Raw genomic sequence first — 19385 nt, 5'->3', positions numbered from 1 at the left:
ACCCAATAAGGCTTTTTTCCTTATTTTTATTAACACACATATCATTTATGGAGCTGAAAATGCATTCTAGCATTTCACCAACCTGAGTCAGAAGTCAGAAATACACATAAAGACTTGACCCTATTTCGTGTCTCCTTACATTGGCAAAGTGTGAGAGAATGAAGACATCTGTTCAACTTAGCCTTCAGTCCTCGCTCACTCTTGACTTTTCAGAATGAACCAAGAGTTCAACCAAGATGGGCAGAGCCAATTATCTATGAGAAGCACCGTGTTGTTAGGAAAAAGACTTCTAGCTTTGGAGTCAGAGACTTGGATCCTTGCTTTCAAATGTGTCTGATGCTGGGCAAGTTTCTTAACTGAGCAAAACTTCAGAGAGGGTGTGTGTGTGTGGCCCCTCACATGAGGCCCACCTGCTCGGAGTGGGTGCTCAACCAACAGAGGTTTATGTTAGCAATGCAACACTATACAACACCTGGAGAAGAAGGAAGAGCCAAATGTCTGGATACCCTCACTCTCCCCTGCCAAGAATGGCCTGGAAGGGAAGTATTCTTCCCAAAAATCAGGGATTATAGCAGAAATCACTATGCAGGAGTATAAAACTCCCAGACCCAGTGAAAGGCCAGGAGGGAGGCAACTGGCAGAAGCAGCAGACACAGGTGATCACAAGCAACCTGCAAAGGGAGGTGGCCTGACAATTTGGCAACAGAAACACTAAAGCTCTGTGTGGACAGAAAGGTCTGGAGGATCATTTTCCTTTATGAGTCACCCTGAAATCTCGCTGTGCCGAAGACGAGAAAGTCCTCAGAGAAGTCCTTTCCTTCCCCTTCCCACGTGAGCACAAACAGCTGCTCTCACAGCCCCTCCCCTGGGTTTCCAAGGCAGACGCTGGATGGGGCCTAAGGACCTACTTACTAATGCGTCTTCGACACCCTAACTTGAAGACTTCAACATCCTCCTTTATGCCTCGCAAAAGAACTTAACAACTGAAACTCCGATTCTTATCACCTGCACCAAACAAAGGGCGTGTGTCCACCCTGCCAAACCTTCCCTGGGAAGGAAGCATTCCCATCCAGAACCTGAAGAACAATTAAAGAGGGATGGGCCTTCCCAGCCAACCTGCCGCTTCCTTCCAGCATCGGCCACCCTTACCCAAGTTCTTGGCCTGCAGATGTGCACCGACACACGGGACCCAACGTCAAGAACCTTCTAGGTGGATCTGAGTCGTCTGATACGTGTGTTCGTCTCTCCCATTTTCCCCATTGTCCCCTTCATAGTTAAGAAGCAGGTTGGCAAGTCTGGAATATTGACTCTGCTTGGAAGAGCCTCCCGTTTTCATATTCTGTTGGAGAAAGAAACCAAACATCTTTAGAAAAGGTTTGGACATCTCTGCACTCTGTAGATGCACCTGCTCCACCTCACTGGATCCACAGCTGTGTTAATAACGCCCGGACCGCTGGTCATAACTAGAGTGCAGTCCTTGGATCTGGTACGGACCTGGCTATTCACTAGAAATGGAAACTTCGGCCTCAGTAAAGCAAACACACAGGAGGACAAATGCAAGGGCCTGGGGTGTTGCATGACGAGAGGTCCCACAGGCAGGAGGGAACAGGTATTGGGGGATGGATTAGCACTCTGGTCAACGAGCTTCTACGAGCAAGCAGCTGGCAATGCCTGAAGCTCTCCAAGGTCCTTTCTGCCTTTCAAGTTGCTTAGTGCAAGCTCGGTCTGAATGCTCAAGGTCTCCTCCACTGTCCTAGGTGTCCAAGGAAGCAGAGGCTGGCATTTTAAAACCATGCAGGCCGGCTGGAAACCCTCCAGAGACCCCACAGTGCATCACCAACTAAAACCAGAAGAGGGAGAAATCAAAGCCAGGAACTCTGCCAAATGCCCACTCAGGAGCTGGTAAAATAACAACAATGGCTAATATTTTCAAATGCTAACTATCCACCAGGCCTGTGTTAATTGCCTTACGGGGCCCTCCTCATTTAGTCCTTCAACGACTTCACAGAGCAGGGACTGCTACACCCCACTTCACAGCCGGGCAGAGCTAAATGACCTCAGAGCTATGGGCCGCCTGGGTGGCTCAGCAGGTTGAGCGTCTGACTTCAGCTCAGGTCATGATCTCGATCTCGCAGTTGGGGAGTTCAAGCCCCACGTGGGGCTCACTCCTATCAGTGCAGAGCCTGCTTCCGATCCTCTGTCCCCCTCGCTCCCTGCCCCTCCCCCGCGCTCGTGCACTCTCTCTCAAAAATGAATACACATTTTTAAAAATAAATAAATAAATGACCTCAGAGATAAATGATCTCAACTCTCTATCCTGATACCCAGACTCTTGCTTTCTAGTGACAGAGCCTTCCAGGAGGCAAGCCTTTCCACCAAGGACTAGAGTCTCCTGGTCCCATGTATCAAAAGGGTACGGAAGGGAGGAGAGGTGATCATTGTCATGCAGGGGGGTACAGCTGTGAAACGCTCTTCTGGAAGGCAAGATAAGGCTGGAAAGAGCACTCTACCCCAGTGCTATCAGATAAAACTACAATACAAGCCAGGAATGCGAACCACATACGTACTTTTAAGTTTTACAATGGTCACATCACACAAAACAGTAAAAAGAAACAGGCAATATAAATTTTAGTAATATATTCCACTTAACCCGAAGTATTGAAAATTTATCATTTCAAAAATCAATGTACAATTTTAATGAGCTATTTTACAAACTTTTTCCATAGGTCTTTGAAACTCCGTGTGTATCTTAGACTTTAAGCGTGTCTCCATTCGGACAAGCCACATTTTGAGTGGTCACTAGCCACCTGTGGCTGGCAGCTACCATATGGGACAGCTCAGCTCCACAGACAGTTCATAGCTAAGCAAAGGCTCAACCTTTAGGGGGGAAAAGCTCATATCCAGGGAACAGATAAGGGATTACCTGCCGTCATCCAAGTACTTGGTGTATTACCAAATACCAAAAAGTCATCTGACGTCAGCTTCACAAAAGAACTCCTTTCACCTTTTATCCTCGCTCTCCAATTTCAGTAGCAAAAATAACACTGATCAGGGGACCGCTCAAATTTTGAGAAACAAGCTACCTAAAAGGTAACAATGAATTTATTCAGAGTAAACACAAGACACTTTAGCAGATATAAACAACAGGGGAAAGGATCCATTTAGCCAGTCACAGTTTTAAAGACTGCTGTCACCAAGCCCGTACTTAACACTTACTTAAATAGCTAAGAATTCAGAAAGGTGTCACTTTGGAATACAAACAGTCCTACAGGAGCCTTAATCTGATGCAAAACCTTTGGGCTTTGAAGAAAAGGAAAACTGAGCAACTAACTTTAAGTCCCTAAACCTGCATTAGTAAAGCTCACCAATTAGAATATGATGTAACCACCACCAAGAGATTGGATGTTTTTTTTCCTTGTGAATAAATGAATGTGAGTCAAATAGGAGCCAAAATCAATGCTGTGAATCAGGAAACCTGTGCACATGATACTTGCTATGGATACCTGCTCTCTCAGGTCCGTTTCAAAAGAGCTCCATGGTTTAAAAATTGCCCCTGCAGTAGCAAGAATATAAAAGCCCCTTGGAAATGCTTTTCCTTATGCTATCCTCTAAGGCTGGCTGACGTGTCTCAGAATAGCACAGAGACAGCACAGAAGTCCTCTCCCAGGCCAAATCTTGCAAAGAACTTCAAGACCTAGTTTAGGTGTTCGCAGGAAAAAGCTCTGTGATCAAATAGCAATGTCTGTCAAGCTAGGGCAATGAGGACCCTCACCTCAAATGCCAATTTCCAATCCCTGTGTAGAACACCTGCAAAATAACACGGAGACAAACACATGAACACGTACATGCTACAGACTTGCACTGAGTATTCCCATCTGTGTGCACCCAAGGGACAGGACAGGTCCCACATTAACAGATATAGATAGATAGATAGATAGATAGATAGATAGACAGACAGACAGACAGGAGAAAGGAAAGAAGGAAGGGAGAGAGTAAGACACGTACATCCTACCCACGCAGGTAATTTCAGTAATGAGATACCAAGGGTAACTATAAACCTGTTCCTTTAAGGTGGGGGCAGATAGGGCAAACTGAAACCTAATAGCCATCTTTGGTAAATCTCTGTCAATAAAAAATGTTCCGGTACCACATGCACTTTAATTCATCCACCACCTACTCTGTTAGCGGAGAGGGAACATGACACCATCTAGAAAGGCAAGTTGGAATTCCAATCCGGCCATTTTGTTAACTGTGGGATCTCCACTCTCCCCGAGTTCCCAGTCTCCCACCTCTTCATAAGGTCACATGGCACTAAGTGAGTTCATATGTATGCAAGCATTTCTTTCATAAATGTTAAGCAACAGATATTAAAAACGGCTAGGCACCATTTATAATGCCCTGTGCACCTGATGCTTTTCTGGTACTTTGCACTCACAGTCCCATTTCATCCCCGCAAGGACTCCAGGAGGTTAAAACTCTCATCATCCCCCATTTTATAGATGAGAAAGCTAATTCAAGTAACTGGCCCAAGTAAGTAAAGAACAAAGCGAGGATTCACAAAAGTGGGCCACTTACTTAAGTTGATGGACAGACCTGTGCAATTCAAAAACCAAACGCATTTGCCAGTGGCCCCTTTCATCAGAATGCACCTGTCTCAAGTCTCACTTCGTCAAAACTCTTAAAGGTCCCAAGGCACGTGAAGAATTATTTCCCCAAACTCCTTTGTTTCTCTGGTCAGAGTGCTTACATCTCCAGAAATCAATTTTTTCCTCCACTTGGCATCCCCAGTGAAAACAGGAACCTCTAGAATCAGCAGCATCCCCCCCCCCCCTTTGCATCAGTTGCTATGCCTCAGTAACAACTGAGAAGTTTCTCTTTTAAAAAGCACATCCTGAGGGGCACCTGGGTGGCTCAGTCGGTTAAGCCTCCAACTTTGGCTTAGGTCATGATCTCACTGTTGGTGGGTTCGAGCCTCATGTCGGGCTCTGTGCTGACAGTTCACAGCCTGGAGCCTGCTTTGGATTCTGTGTGTGTCTCTCTCTTTCTGCCCCTCCCCTGCTGGTGCTCTGTCTCTGTCTCTCTCAAAAATAAACATTAAAAACACAACTAAAAAAAAAAAAAAAAAGCACATCTTCAAAGGGGTTCAGAAAAAATGAATGCCAGAGTTACCCACCCTCTATCCCACGAGATAATTTTAGCAGCTTCTGCACAATCTGATCAGTTGGGAAAATGAGGAGCTGATACCTAAAACTACCAAGTTTTTTCTATTGTCCTCACCCTCCACGTGGCCTTTGCATGCATGTAAGCAGAGAAAATGAGTAGTTTTAGAAGAGAAAACAACTGGATGGAAGAAGAATAAAACAGGGTGGCGTCGACTAGCAATGAATTCTAGAAAACTTCGTTTCTAAGCAAAGTAAAGAATCACCATGCTGTACCAGCCAACAGCTGTCTCATCAAGGCCATTCGACAAGGTGATCAACCAATACTTGTAAAGCAAGCAAAAATGGTCAGTTCGGGCAAGCCCTTTTCCTAGACCAACCTGCCCAAAGCCTTGTCACAAGGTACTAGATCAACATTCATCTTCAGACTCTATGGTCCGTGCAAGCAAACTCTGCGGCCCTCTGGATACCTCATGTCACTGTTACCAGAACAACCAAAGCAGACATGTGAATACCCATTTCTCCTTAATCAACCCTAAAACCAAGGGGACTACTGGTGTAAATGAACACCAGCCTCACAGAATGTAGCCTAAATTATTCCAAAAGAGAAAAGTTTGTGATCATCAAAATATAACCCTGCTGCCCCTGAGGACATTCAACTCTAATTAGAATGTATTTTGTTTCCAGCAAAAGATACCTTGGTGGCCACCAACAGAAAATACAAATTTATCTTCTCTCTTATTATGTTATTTTATTTTTATTTTATTTATTTACTTATTTGAGAGCGAGGGCACACACAAGTGGGAGTAGGATGCGGGGCTCCATCCCAATGACCCTGGGATCATGACCTGAGCCAAAATCAAGAGTCGGATGCTCAACTGACTGAGCCATCCAGATGCCCAGCTTCTCCCTTTTTAAGGATGGACTGCAAACACCAGTATACTGCTGTAATGTATACTCTTACTGGTGTAATGTATACATTACTGGTGTAATATATACTCTTAATTCTCTTAAAGAAGACGTTAAGTATGAATACCCTACCTCTTATAAGGATACAATATATAATGTGAGATTTCTGGAAACCAATTACAATGATATCAAATGTCTGGTAGTGTCTTAAGGGAGCATCTACTCATTCTGTCAGTCCTCAAATATGATTAACACCCCACCGATGCTGAAGATAGACCAGATGGAAGGAGGAATGACGTCCTGGCCTCAAAGAGCAAACAGTCTAATTAGGACCTGAATCATACATAAGGAATTCAGGTGAATATACCACATATCATAATGGCCACTTGAAGAATGTGCTAGAATTAGGGCGAAGGAATCACCTACTCAAATCTTCTGTCTATGCCAAAAGCTGGCCATTCTGCTGGTTTTCATATGTTGTTTTTGGAAAAATTAAGATGTGCTATTTCCACCATACATTAAACCACGTACAGGTATCATACACAAAAAAGTTAATGGCTCAGGGATGTTCTATGAAAAAATTAAGATACTTGGCAAGGGACCCACTAAAATGACATCTCCAGTATTAACTGACTTGGATCCTTCCAGACTGGTCACCGTCCTTCCCTCATCTCCTTCCTCTATAGTTGGGTAACAAGGAGGTGACCAAGAGAGCTGGTTCTTATACCAAATGATAACATTTTTCAAAACAACTTTTTTGAAACTGAACAAGCCAACAGCAATTTAGATGGGGCCACAGAAGTCACAATACCGTGAAACGCCCAAGCAGCAGGCCACCTACACAGCCAAAAAGGACACAGCCAGGATGGCTGAGCTCCAGCTTGTATAGGCCAGACTGACAGGAATGAAGGCACTCTGTCAGCCAGTGGTGTTTGTCCTCACAGCATGACACGCACATACACACGCACTTACGCACCTCCAACCCAGGTAATACAAAACCTCAAGCAAGCAATAACCCAAAAAAGACAAAAAAACAAAACAAAAAAAACTTGCCCTCAGGCAGAAACTTACAAGTCTCCCCTACACAGATGGCAAACACCTCCAGGGACCAGCTGGATATTGTAAATAACCGCTATGGGCCCAGTGACTGCCCCATCTCAGGGGGCAGCCACTATTTAATTCAAGCTTACCCTGTTGCCAAGCAAGAATATAGGCACTAAGCTGCAGTGCGTCCAATTTTCCAGGAGTAACTGAGACGTCTCTGGGAAGCCACCATGAGGACAGGAGTTTCCACCCATTTGGGTCACCACTGTCCCCCAAGTGCCCGGAACAGTGCCCGGCATGCTGTAAATACTCAAGATCCACTTGTTAAGGGCATAGATACAAAATGCCCCAATTTTTCATTTCATTTTTTTCTTGTCAACACAGTATGGCCAGATGCCCCCCCGCAGAACTCCAGATAACCCAAATGACTGTCCTTCTCTATTTCTCTTTTCCAGAATAAGATCAAGAACTAGCTTTGTGTTCTCTATTTAGACAAAGAATCCTGCCCCATAATCACAAATCACATTAGTTTTAAAGGCCCTATGTAACCTCACTGGCACGAACAAGCCTCCGTTTTTCACCTGGACTCCAGGAAAAATAAGGTTTAATGTTTAAAAACAAAAAATAGCTTATAGGCATTCCATTAACCAAGATCCACTCACCACCTTGTTGGCTGTTCCCTCAGGATATTCTGTAGCAAGGTTAGCAACATAATCAAAGGGTTCTTAGAGCCTTAGGAAGTAAACTCTCAGAGGAATGTTAACAAGATGTACACCTCAGAAATCACAATATAATATGCAATGAGCATCTGACTTGCATCCTGCAGAAAGGATACAACCTTCCAAACTGCCCAGCCTGGCACCAACAACCCCTAAAATCCCAGGCGAATTTCAGTTAAGGGTAGGGAAAACAACCCCAAAGGAACGCAGGGTCTTGCTCAGATCCCACGCCTGGCTTGGCTGGCTCCCTTGGCTACTTCTAAACCCCAGAGGAAATATCCAGAACCCACACCATCTCTTGCCACCAAATACAACTCCCTCAGACATTTTCATCAAGTCAAAAAAAGGACACAACAGGACAGCTGAGCTCCAGAGCCTGCAGCCCACACTTGAATGATATATGGGATAATAATACCGCATTATTCTAACGTAACCATATTCGATGCCACAAACAAAAGTTCTCAAACTATAAACTACATGAGATCATTCTGACGAGGAATCAAAAAAACTTAACACCAACAAACTCACTCTGCCCACAGTTATTATCACCTTATTGAGAAGCTAAAGTAATTTGCTGAAAGGTCATCTCCTCAATAAAACCAAATAAAGTCCTATACTAATTGCATTATTTCCTTATTTATTTGTGGTAAATACACAGAAAGACACCTAGTGTTTATGGTCCTTGCTTATATGGGAAAAGTACCAAGGCGAATGTACAAGGCTGGGTCTGTCTCTTAATTGGCCTTCCTATGCAATTAGGAAAAAGTTTTCAAACAAACAGCAACCAGTCTGAAATTCAAAAGTATCCTGAGAAATGATGAGAGAGGCATCATCTAGCCAACCCCACTTACCTCCAAGGGGTGACACCGTGGACAAGGGACAGCTTCCTTCAGCTTTAGTTTCTTCAACCTAAAGCAGAGATATTTACAGTGTCTGCATCCAGGTAGGTCAAAGCTCAGGCACAGCGCCTAGATAATGGCAAGCACCACTGTTCTCATTTTATGGATTAAAAAACCGAGGCCCATTTGCCCAAGGTAACACTGCCATAATAGAACAAGAATTTCAACCTGCGCCTCTGGGGTCCTACAGTGGTTCCTGAAGAAGAGGTCCCTCCATCTGGGTCTGACAGTTCACCGATGCCCGCCCCTCAATCCCGCCTCCACAAGATGTTGGGTAATTCGCCCCTAGTTCGTAGCCTCCACACTCGCTGAATGGGCACACTTCAGGAAAAGTAATTTTTTTTTTAATAAACAGAACCCACTTATAAATAACAACTGCTTTGTAAAGAAATCCTTTTGACAATGCGTAACTAACGTGACCTGCAAAAAGTCAACATTTCCTTATTAATCCGGCCTATGCGTTTACATTTGGTAAACCGTTTGTGGCTGTCTCCTCTATCCAAACTATGCCAAACTGATGATGCATTTATCTGATTTAAGTACACTGTGGAGCTTATGTGGCTGCAATGGTGTGAAAATTCAAATACCTCTTGGAGTCCTACAACCAGCGTGAATTCCTCAAAAGTATACCCATTGCGGTATCAATTGACAAACCTGTTTCATTCTCGTTAGAAAAATAGTATCACAGACCCAAAAATAAGACCAGTTGTCCTATTTTCTTGCATGGAAGTGTTACATATTCCATGAACTATGCTTTCATTTCTTCTTTTTTAGCTGCTCGATTTTAGCAGCCAACTGTGTCACTTTGCCACAGCCCAAAAATAGCTAAGTCGAGTGGTTTAAAATCGCATTTTGTTGTTTGGCCAGAAAACCATCATGCTGATTTCAGTTTGCAAGAAATTGATTCGAGGGCAGGAGCTACGCACCGTGTGTGGCTCTCCCCTGCACGCTCCGCAGGTCTGAATCTATGAAGACGGGGAGCCAGGGATGTGACGGTGTCCAAGTGCCATACGAGTACAAAATAAAAGCAATACCCAAATAGCATGGCTTGCTTCCCCTTAGCAGCACAAAATTAAAACCCAGGAATGCCAGTAACAGGCAGACCCTTCCCCTTTGGTAACAACACAGTCCAGAAGGCCTTAGAAGAATCGGCACCCCAGGGTGCAGGGCCAGGCAACTCTTTCTACCAAGCATAACACCACACGGGGATCCTGGAGATTCACACGGCACCTTTGAAACCCGTGGAAAACATTTTTTCCATTTGAAGTTGGGAGGGGCGCCTGAGGGGGGCTCAGTCAGATAAGGGTTTGACTCTTCATCTCCGCTCAGGTCATGATCTCTCCAGCCCCATGTCTCTGGGGGCTCTGCTCACAGCACAGGGTCTGCTTGGGATTCTCTCTATCCCTCCTTCCCTCCCCCTCTCTTTCTCCCTCTTGCTCTCAAAATAAATAAACATTAAAAAAGAAAAAGACTTTTGGGGCGCCTGGGTGGCGCAGTCGGTTAAGCGTCCGACTTCAGCCAGGTCACGATCTCGCGGTCCGTGAGTTCGAGCCCCGCATCAGGCTCTGGGCTGATGGCTCAGAGCCTGGAGCCTGTTTCCGATTCTGTGTCTCCCTCTCTCTCTGCCCCTCCCCCGTTTATGCTCGGTCTCTCTCTGTCCCAAAAATAAATAAACGTTAAAAAAAAAAAATTTAAAAAAAAAAAAAAAAAAAAAAAAAAGAAAAAGACTTTTAAGTTGGTAACGGGGAGACCCTCCTTTGTCCTGTGAGTGATGAGATATCTCAGACTTCATTGAGACTTTCTTATTTCCTTAAACCTCAAAAAGGAACCATTTCACTAATTTTACATGGGATGTCCCCATGCCTGTCCTCTTCCTCCTTGCCCTCAACAGCAAAGCCAGGCACAAAACCCATCGTGCAAGTTTATGTAAACACTTTTAAAATGTTTTTTTTTTTAATTTTACACACCCTTGTCTTTTTCAGTTCCATTCTCCTCTTTCCATATACTCCTGTCCAACTCTCTTTAATACACATAAAATTAAAATAGCTACTGTACTGAGTACCTCTCGTTCACCATGCAAAGTTCTAAGCCCTTTAGCATGCATTCTTGCTCAGGCCATGCAAAGACCTTAGGAGTCAGGGTACTATCCCTGTGACATTTCACAGAGAGAGAGAGAGAAAAAGAGAGAGAGATAAAGAGGGGCACAGAGAGGTGAAGTAACTTATCTAAAGCAGCACAGCTAGTAATGGGAGAGGGGGGCTGGCTGCAAAGACCATACTCTTATGTACTTCAATATATTCAGTATAACTCTCCACAGTTACCTGGTTTAAAAACAAAAACAGGGGCGCCTGGGTGGCGCAGTCGGTTAAGCGTCCGACTTCAGCCAGGTCACGATCTCGCGGTCCGTGAGTTTGAGCCCCGCGTCGGGCTCTGGGCTGATGGCTCGGAGCCTGGAGCCTGTTTCCGATTCTGTGTCTCCCTCTCTCTCTCTGCCCCTCCCCCATTCATGCTCTGTCTCTCTCTGTCCCAAAAATAAATAAACGTTGGAAAAAAAAAATTAAAAAAAAAAAAAAAAAAAGACATTAACAAGTTCCAGGCTCCTACAAGACTTCTTGCTATATGCAGACCCAACAGTACAGTGACCTTCATGAGAACACAACTTCTCCTTTAATGTGACAGTTGCCTCCCACCTCCCAGCTCCCACCCCCCGTACAACAGTAACACCACCCGATTCAGTTAGAGGGGCTTCAAAAAGAGAAGCACATCTCAGACCTAGTCAGCTGTCTTTCCTCCGCGTAGCCCTAAAAGCACTTTCTACAATGTTTTTCAAAATAAGTATATCAGATATTATACTCATAAAATCTACGAACCTGCATAGGCCTGACAAACCATCTCACATAGATTATATTTTTTTCTGTCAAAACACCAAACGTTTTGCTGCAAATGATACCAGGTGAAAGGGCCCCTCCAGTCACAGGTGTCCCTATAGGAGCAGACAATGGCACACAGAGCCCTCTAGCTTACTTCAAGCAATCTTACACAGCCATCTCTTAGAAACTTCATACTTTTTAGAACCGGAGCAAACCACAAATTTATCTGTTATAGATTTCAACCATCAGATGCTTCTGAAAATGAAATTCACCCACATTGCTTCCAGATTTATTTTTTTTAAGGAAACGTTAACGGGGGCGCCTGGGTGGCGCAGTTGGTGAAGCGTCCGACTTCAGCCGGGTCACGATCTTGGGGTCCGTGAGTTCGAGCCCCGCGTCGGGCTCTGGGCTGATGGCTCAGAGCCTGGAGCCTGTTTCCGATTCTGTGTCTCCCTCTCTCTCTCTGCCCCTCCCCCGTTCATGCTCTGTCTCTCTCTGTCCCAAAAATAAATAAACGTTGAAAAAAAAAAATTTTTTTTAATAAATAAATAAATAAATAAAATAAAGAAACGTTAACAATTCTGTGGTCTTGGAAATTTGAGACAAAAGGGAACTGTAGGAAAAAGGAGGGAGAGGTAAACAAGGGATTTTAAAACACACATCATTTTTGGAGTGATTTTTCTTGGTTACAATTCCTCATAGACACAACCCCCTTTCCCCCAAAAATGTCAAATCAAAGTCTGTAACAGCTAACCCTTTTCCTTACAATGGTGCCTCTGATTTTTTACATGCACATAGCATCGCCATAGACCTGGGTTTAGTTCTTTACAAGCAAGGTGGTCACTCCAATTTCTCAGGAAGAGAACCTGAAGTATCTGATCCTTTAATCCTTTGCAAATATTTAGCGTGGACCTAATGTGTGCCCAGGCAATCTCGTGCCAGGACAAATTCCACAAGCAACTCCCACTGCCTGCTGGGGGCAGGCTCTTACCAAGAGAACATTTCTTACTTTCTGGAGCCCCTCCCACCCCCGCCCTGCCTCTGTATTCACTAGCTTTTTACCTACATCAAGCTCTGGTGGGGAGCTAGGCACATTTCCTTGGCTTCCTTTATATTATTAGATACACAGGCCTCTAATTTTCCACACATACAGCCAAAAATGCAGTTTCAGTGATTACCACTGATCACCTGATAGCGATCAACCCGTACCAAGGTACATCAAAGGCTTATTGGGGAGGGGAGCAGATGGGGAGAATCCAGAATTCGTTAGGTAACTTCAGATGCCCTGAATTTGTCCTGAAAGTTCTGATTCATGAAATGTGACCACAGGGAAGTTGTGCCCAGGATGAAAATGTTAATCCTATTTTTTTTTTAATCTTGCAATTCAGAATGTACACCCATCTTAGAATCTTCACCTGATTAGAAATACCACTACACTGCCTACATACTATACAAGTAAAATGTTGAGTGGAAATTCAGATTAAAAAAAAAAAAAAAAAACCATCCACCATAAAGGTCAAGAGGTAAAGCAGCAAAGCAGTAGCAAAATTTAACTTGTCTTCACCTAGCTAAAGCTAATCTAAGTGTCCAGACTGTCCTTTGCGTCAAGAAGTTTCCAGAAAAAAAAAGGGAGGGGGTAAGGAGATGGGAGGGAGGTCCGCAGGAACAATTGCTATGGGGCATTTTTACTGATCTTACCTGAATGGCAAGAAAGTCCATTCCAATTGGCACAGCAATATGTAACTGATTATATACATTAACTTGGGGAGTTTCAGAAAACAGAGGAATGTGAAAGGGGTTTTGTTTCCTTTTGCTGTCCCTGCACTGCTTCATGTAAACAATATAATCTTTTACTTAGTGAAAACAAGTCCATGATTATGGGAGGTGTTTCACTATTGAACAGTTGTGGGGTTTTTTTTCCTCATTTCAGCCAACTTTTCCTTAAAACTTTCTGCCTCTGGCAGCAGCAACTTCCCATTTCCAAAAAATCCTGATACGCCTATTTGTACTCATGTTCTAACTTCATCAACTCTGGAAGAAGGACACTTTAGAAGGAAACATGGAGGGCTGTATTCCACAACTGTGTCCAAGAGACCAAGTCTCAAGACTGGACAAAGATTCAGGTTCAAACGAGACACATGAAGCGGGGTGTAGGGGGTGAGGAGACCTGAATGATTTCTCACTCCATTCCTAAAGAGTAAGATTGCCAGCGTACAAATATTACCCCTGCGTTTTTCTAAGGCCGTAAATGGGGTGCCTGGGTGGTTCAGTCGGTTAGGCAACAGACACTTGATTTCAGCTGGGGTCACAGTGTTGCAGTTCACGGATTTGAGCCCCCAGGCCTGCTTGGGATTCTCTCTCCCTCTCTCTGCCCCTCCCATGTGCACACTCTCTCAAAATAAATAAAAGTTTTTTAAAAAGTATCTTTAAGGGGCGCCTGGGTGGCGCAGTCGGTTAAGCGTCCGACTTCAGCCAGGTCACGATCTCGCGGTCTGTGAGTTCGAGCCCCGTGTCGGGCTCTGGGCTGATGGCTCAGAGCCTGGAGCCTGTTTCCGATTCTGTGTCTCCCTCTCTCTCTGCCCCTCCCCCGTTCATGCTCTGTCTCTCTCTGTCCCAAAAATAAAAAAAAAATAAAAAAAAAAACGAAAAAAAAAAAAAAAAGTATCTTTAAGAAGGCCATAAAGGATGTCCATCACCAATAAGCAAGTACATGCAAATGATCCGACAGCAGGAGAGGGAGATTCACTGGACATCAATCACCGATCGTCTGATTCTGACACATCCAAAGTACACAGAGCTTATCCATTTGAAGTGTTTCCAACGTCGGCCTCCTAGATGTAATGTAATTATGGTACAAAACATATCAGAATCAAAGAGAACAGTTTCACTCTGAGGGTGGAAGGAGAGAAGAAATCAATAAAAAAAAATTTTGTTTCTGAATAGCTTACAAATGTAAAATACATAAAATGTTAACCCTCTCACGTAACATTTTATATCCTGTTGCAAGCACTTAAATTCTCAAAGATGAGCTATATATGCAACACGCTTAAGTGAAGTATGTACCGGGTTTGCTTTTAAATAACGAGCTGTTAGGGAGGGTGGAAGGGTATAGAAAAGATTGAATTGATCATCGCTGTAACTGGGTGGCGGGACCCACAGGGATCCATTGCATTTTCCTATTTTCATAAATCTTTCTGTAACAGCGTATTTTCTAAAGCACGTAGGAAAAGAACGTACTAGGCACTAAAACATGTTTGATAACACTTCTGCTCTGGAAAGTGGAAACATCTCTTGAAACACTAACCGAGATGCGGGTCCCACACCTGCCATATACTGTACTTTTGTTGGAAGACTAACTAAAAGCCACTGTTTCCGACCAGATGGGGAAAGATCCATGGCAGGGCTGTTTCCAAAATCCTCCCAAATTACAGCTACCCTGCATCCGAAACACGAGCGGAGGACAAATGCAAATGGAAAGTTGGTCATTCTGAGAGGAAACAAAATAAGGGATTGGGGTTAAAACCTCACAAGGAGGACCCTACCAAACACCAGAAGCATTTTTATCCCTCCTGTCAACCAGATAAAAGCTTCCGAGGTTATGGAGGGCAAGGGGGGGGGTCCCCAAAGCAAATGAGGGCCCCCACTGGGTTTGGAGCGAGCCAGGAGCAGAAGCTCCCAGCTGAGGCTGCCTCCTCGCCCCAGGGCGCACCCACAGGCCCCCGAGCCCGGGAACCCGGCCGCGTGCGCCCCAACCCCGCTCCCACCGCGGCCCCACCGCACCCAGGAGGCCGAGCCGGCCGAGCTGAGGTGGTAGGAGCCCCACCAGTGGCTCGGGGGCGCCCCCTGAGGTCCAGCGGCGTCGCGGCACCTTCGGAAAACCGAAAGCCGGCGTCTCCCACGGTTCTGACATTTTAACTTTGCCTGGTTCCAGAGGCTGCTTGCTGCACCCTCTCCAAAAGGTACTTTTCCGAACCACAGCCCCTCTTCCCCGAGCCTCACACCATTGCACCTTCCCTTTCCGACAGTCTTGGGCTCCTGGGCGAGGAAATGTGCTATTTACCTCCCCGCGTGGGCACGAAAAGAAAACGTGGAAGGTGCAAACTGTCCAAGCCCCACGAAGGCGGCATCACTGGAGGTCCCATTTTGGATTTCAAGCTTCCTGAGACACCAGGAAAAAGAAAACCACGGCCAGCCCACTGGCTGCACAGCCGAGCAAAGGAGGCGGCCAGAAGTGGATGGAGAAATTCCTCTTCTTTCGCAGGGCTGCTCTTCTGCTGCCTCCCACTGCCCCCATTAAAGCGTGACCCTTACAACGCTCGACCCCACTATGCACCTGAGCCCACTCAGCCGGCAAGTCTACGGCAGAGAAAGTCTAGAAGCAGCAGATGGGAAACACAAACACGGAGTCTTTTAAGGGAGAGAGGGCATTCTTAAGGAGAAATGTCCGCACCGCCCCTAGCCCCGGGGAGACGGAACCCAGGTGGGCAAACCCCAGGCCTCAGTGTTAGCTGTGGACGCGCGTCCTCGCTCACCATCCGAGCTAGGTTTCGGGGCAGTGGCAGGAGCTCCCTGCGGTTCCGGGGGCAGGAGGATGCGCAGAGGGGAAAGGGGGTGCCGTAGAGAAGACAGTGCTTTGCCTCTCTGCCCCTCGAGGCCACCCCGTGCCTGCAAAAGGGACACTCGCTGCCACTCCAGGAGCCAGGTCCCTGAGGGCAGCAGGAGCGCCCGCGCCCTGTTGCAGGGCGCACGATGGAGCTGGGAGACCCGCTGCACCAAAACCTTGCGCTCAGGCCGCTCAGGGACAGGCGGCTGTGACCGCCTGAAACATCGGGGCACGTTCCTTTTTTCCTTCATTCAGATAACCCCCACCTCTGGGTAGCCAAGAGCTAATGGATGGGAGAGCAGAAACGGGGGGGGGGGGTCCTCCATCCTTACGAGAGCGAGTGATAAAAAAGCGAATCGCCCCCTTCCCATCCCTTCCCCATGCTAGGGCAGAGGACGTGGCCTCCACCCCCGGGGAGCAGGGTCGGACAGACTCCAAGGAGCTCGGAGCTGTGTAGCTGTAGCCCCGGGCGCGGGGGGTTGGGGGGCTCCTGCAAGAGAGGCAAGGGAGGCGGCTGGCCTCTGCTCTCCCGGAGAGGAAAAAGGGTCCGCCAGTGGAGGGCTGGATGTGGAGGGTCGCCGAGCCGCACACTGCTACGTGCGGTGATTTATTATCGTCATCGATAGCCAATACTGTTCCCGTCTTAACCTGGCCAGAAAGGAGCGGGTCTAGGTCTGCCAGCCGCGAACAGCCTGCAAAAGGGCAAAGATGAAGGTAGGCAGGGCGCGCGAGACAGAAAAAAAAATCCGCCCCGTTGCGAACTGGAATCCAGCTGCCGACCACCCCACCCCCCCGCCCCCGGCGCCCCTACTGGAGCAGCCCCGCGGAGCAGAGTTGCTGGGCAAAGGCGCCACGGGGTCGCGGTTGGGGGAGCCACGGATCTCCCTAAACCGCCTGCTCCCAGCCCTCCTACCGCTCCCGGGCCCCAGCGCCCGGGAAAGCTGTCTCGCTCCAGCACGGAAGAGCAGCCTGCCCCCCAGCCCCGAACGGGGGTCGCCCCTGGCTCCTGACACCAGAACGCAGGCGGCTCCCAACATCCCCAAGCCTCCACCACCAGCCTCTCCAAAGGGTCGGGAAGCCGCAAAGCAAGTCCCCCAATTCCGAGCTCCTTCAGTCCTCTCCTAGGCGAGGGGCGCACCCTGGGCCCCCAAACCCACAGAGGCATCCTCCCCTGGCCCCAGTCTCCTCAATCGCTCCAGAGCTCGCTCTCTCCCGAACCGCGGCGTGTCAGCAAAGCGAGCTTTTCTTCCTACTCCGGCTCCCTCAGAACCCCCCCCCCACCCAAACCTGAGCGAGAGCAGACCTCTACGGCCCCTTGTCCCCCCGCCAGCCCTTGCTTCCATCCTCCCCAACCATCAGCCTCCCTAAACGCCGCCAGAACCAGCCGAGCGGATCCCTCTCTCTCCTTCCCGGGCGCCCGGCCCCCCTTCGCCCTCTCCAGGGTCCTCGGGACGGGCGCCCGAGCTCCGTGCCGCGGCGACAACTCCGCATCCCCCCGCGCGCGCCGGCCAGGGCCGGGTCCCCTCAGCGGCCGGCACTCACCGGGGAAGCACACGACATAATGGAGCACGGAACTGGTGATTTTCAGGAACAAAATCCACCAACACGGTTCCAGTAACCTCCGCATGTCCGAAAACGCACATCGAAAAGAGGAAGGCAGGGGGGGTAAACTTGTTGAATAAGTTCTTGCCTCCGTGTGAGCCTCCGCTAAGCCTGGGCTCTTCCCCTGCTCGCCCGCTCTACGGGCCCCCCGCGCTCGGCGGCCCGAGTCCCCCTGGAATCCGGGAAGCCGCCGAGCGCCCCCCGGAAAATCTCAAAAAGTGACCGGGAACGCGGAGCCACGCTGGGGACGATCCTCGGCGGAGAAGGGCTGCTTTCCGTTCAAAAAAAGAGCAAGCCGAGCGAGCAGGGCCAGTGAGTAGTCGGCGGGCGGCGGCGATGCCGGGGGCCCGGGGCAGGCAGGGACCGCAGGCGGCGGCGGCGGCGAGCAGCCGAAGATCCCCAACTTGAGTCGGCGGCGCGGCGCAGCCCGAGAGCCGGCGGGCGGCGGCGGGGCTGAGCGCGGCGCGGCGTCTCCGGGCTTCAGGCAGGCAGCTCCTTCCAGGGCCCGGGGAAGGAAGGAGGCATGTTTGCGAGCGGGGAAGGGGAGGGGAGAGGCGGGGGGAGCGAAGAGCCCCCCAAAATAGAAACGGCCGGAGGAAACGGAGGAAAACACAAAGGATCTCAGAGGGGCGCTGGGGCGAGGGCGCCTTCAGTCCATGCTCCTGAAAGTTGTGGCTCCAGCGCAGGCTGGGGAGGAACGAGGAGCGCGGGGCTGGAAACTGGCCATGCCTCCATACAGGAAGTAACATGTGAGCATGGATCCTGGCAGAGACTTTAAAGCCGGCGAGCGAGCGAGCGAGCGAGCAGGGGGCGCGCGGCGGCGGGCGCGGCGGCGCGCAAGCAGGGGGCGCGCGGCGGGCACGGGGGCGCGCAGCCGGGCTGCGGGCAGCGGGAGCGCGCTCACCGCGCTCTTAAAGCAGCCGCGCTCGGCTCCCGCCTCCGAGGGGTCCCGCAGCCGGGTTCTGCCCCTGCACAGCCAGGGGTACTGCGGGCTCGGCTGAGGCAGTTTGGGGCTTGGGGACGGCTCTGGCCCAGTCTCGGAGAGAGGGAGGAGGACGGCTGCCTTCTTGGGCTGGCGAGTCTTTGCCAGCTCCCAGTTCTGCGAGCTCTTAAAGACGCCGCGCTTAGCGCGGGCTTGGCGAGATCTCCCCTCCGTCGTCTGCTTTGCTCGGAGATCCCGGACCTGGGGGGAGGAGGACCTGGTTCGGGTCTGAGGAGAGGAGAGGAAGGGGACAGTCGATTGCCCGCCTTTTTAGGCGAGGGGGGCGGGTTCCAGTTCGGCCCCAGCGCCCCAGCAGCGCCGCAGCGGGGCGCGCCCTGCCTCAGTCCCTGCTCGTGCCCCCAGCCCGGCGCATTCCCCCGCCTGGAAACAAAGCCGAGAGGCCTTTGCTCTGGGGCTGCGTTGGGATTTAATTTTTTTTCCCCCTTTCAGGCTTCCATTGGCGGAGTCCGCGGCTGGGGGGGGGGGGGCAGGGGAGGGGAGGGATATCGATCCGAGGCTTGCAAAATCCAGCCCTTCCGAGCCCCACACCCCTTTCCCCTTCGCCACGGAGGATCGGTGGCTGAGTTTTTCCAACTCC

General features: G+C 48.8%; 1 protein-coding gene across 6 annotated transcripts in view; it reads right to left on the bottom strand.

Annotated features, from left to right (window-relative positions):
• The window catches only part of PTPRG (protein tyrosine phosphatase receptor type G), a 719983-nt gene extending 700825 nt beyond the window's left edge, over positions 1 to 19158 (bottom strand). For 2 of the 6 annotated variants that reach the window (XM_045496940.1, XM_045496944.1), the window contains exon 1: positions 17746 to 19157. In XM_045496940.1, coding sequence (XP_045352896.1) covers positions 17746 to 17830 — 85 coding nt within the window. In that variant the 5' untranslated portion in view covers positions 17831 to 19157. Of the gene's footprint in view, positions 1 to 17745 lie in introns of all 6 variants that reach the window. The other 4 variants (XM_045496942.1, XM_045496946.1, XM_045496941.1 and 1 more) reach the window with 3 other exon arrangements.
• Positions 19159 to 19385: the final 227 nt, after the last annotated feature.

The sequence above is a fragment of the Leopardus geoffroyi genome, chromosome A2 (genome assembly GCF_018350155.1).
Source record: "Leopardus geoffroyi isolate Oge1 chromosome A2, O.geoffroyi_Oge1_pat1.0, whole genome shotgun sequence".
In the NCBI taxonomy this organism is placed as follows: Eukaryota; Metazoa; Chordata; class Mammalia; order Carnivora; family Felidae; genus Leopardus; species Leopardus geoffroyi.
This window is presented reverse-complemented; position numbering and strand designations above follow the sequence as displayed.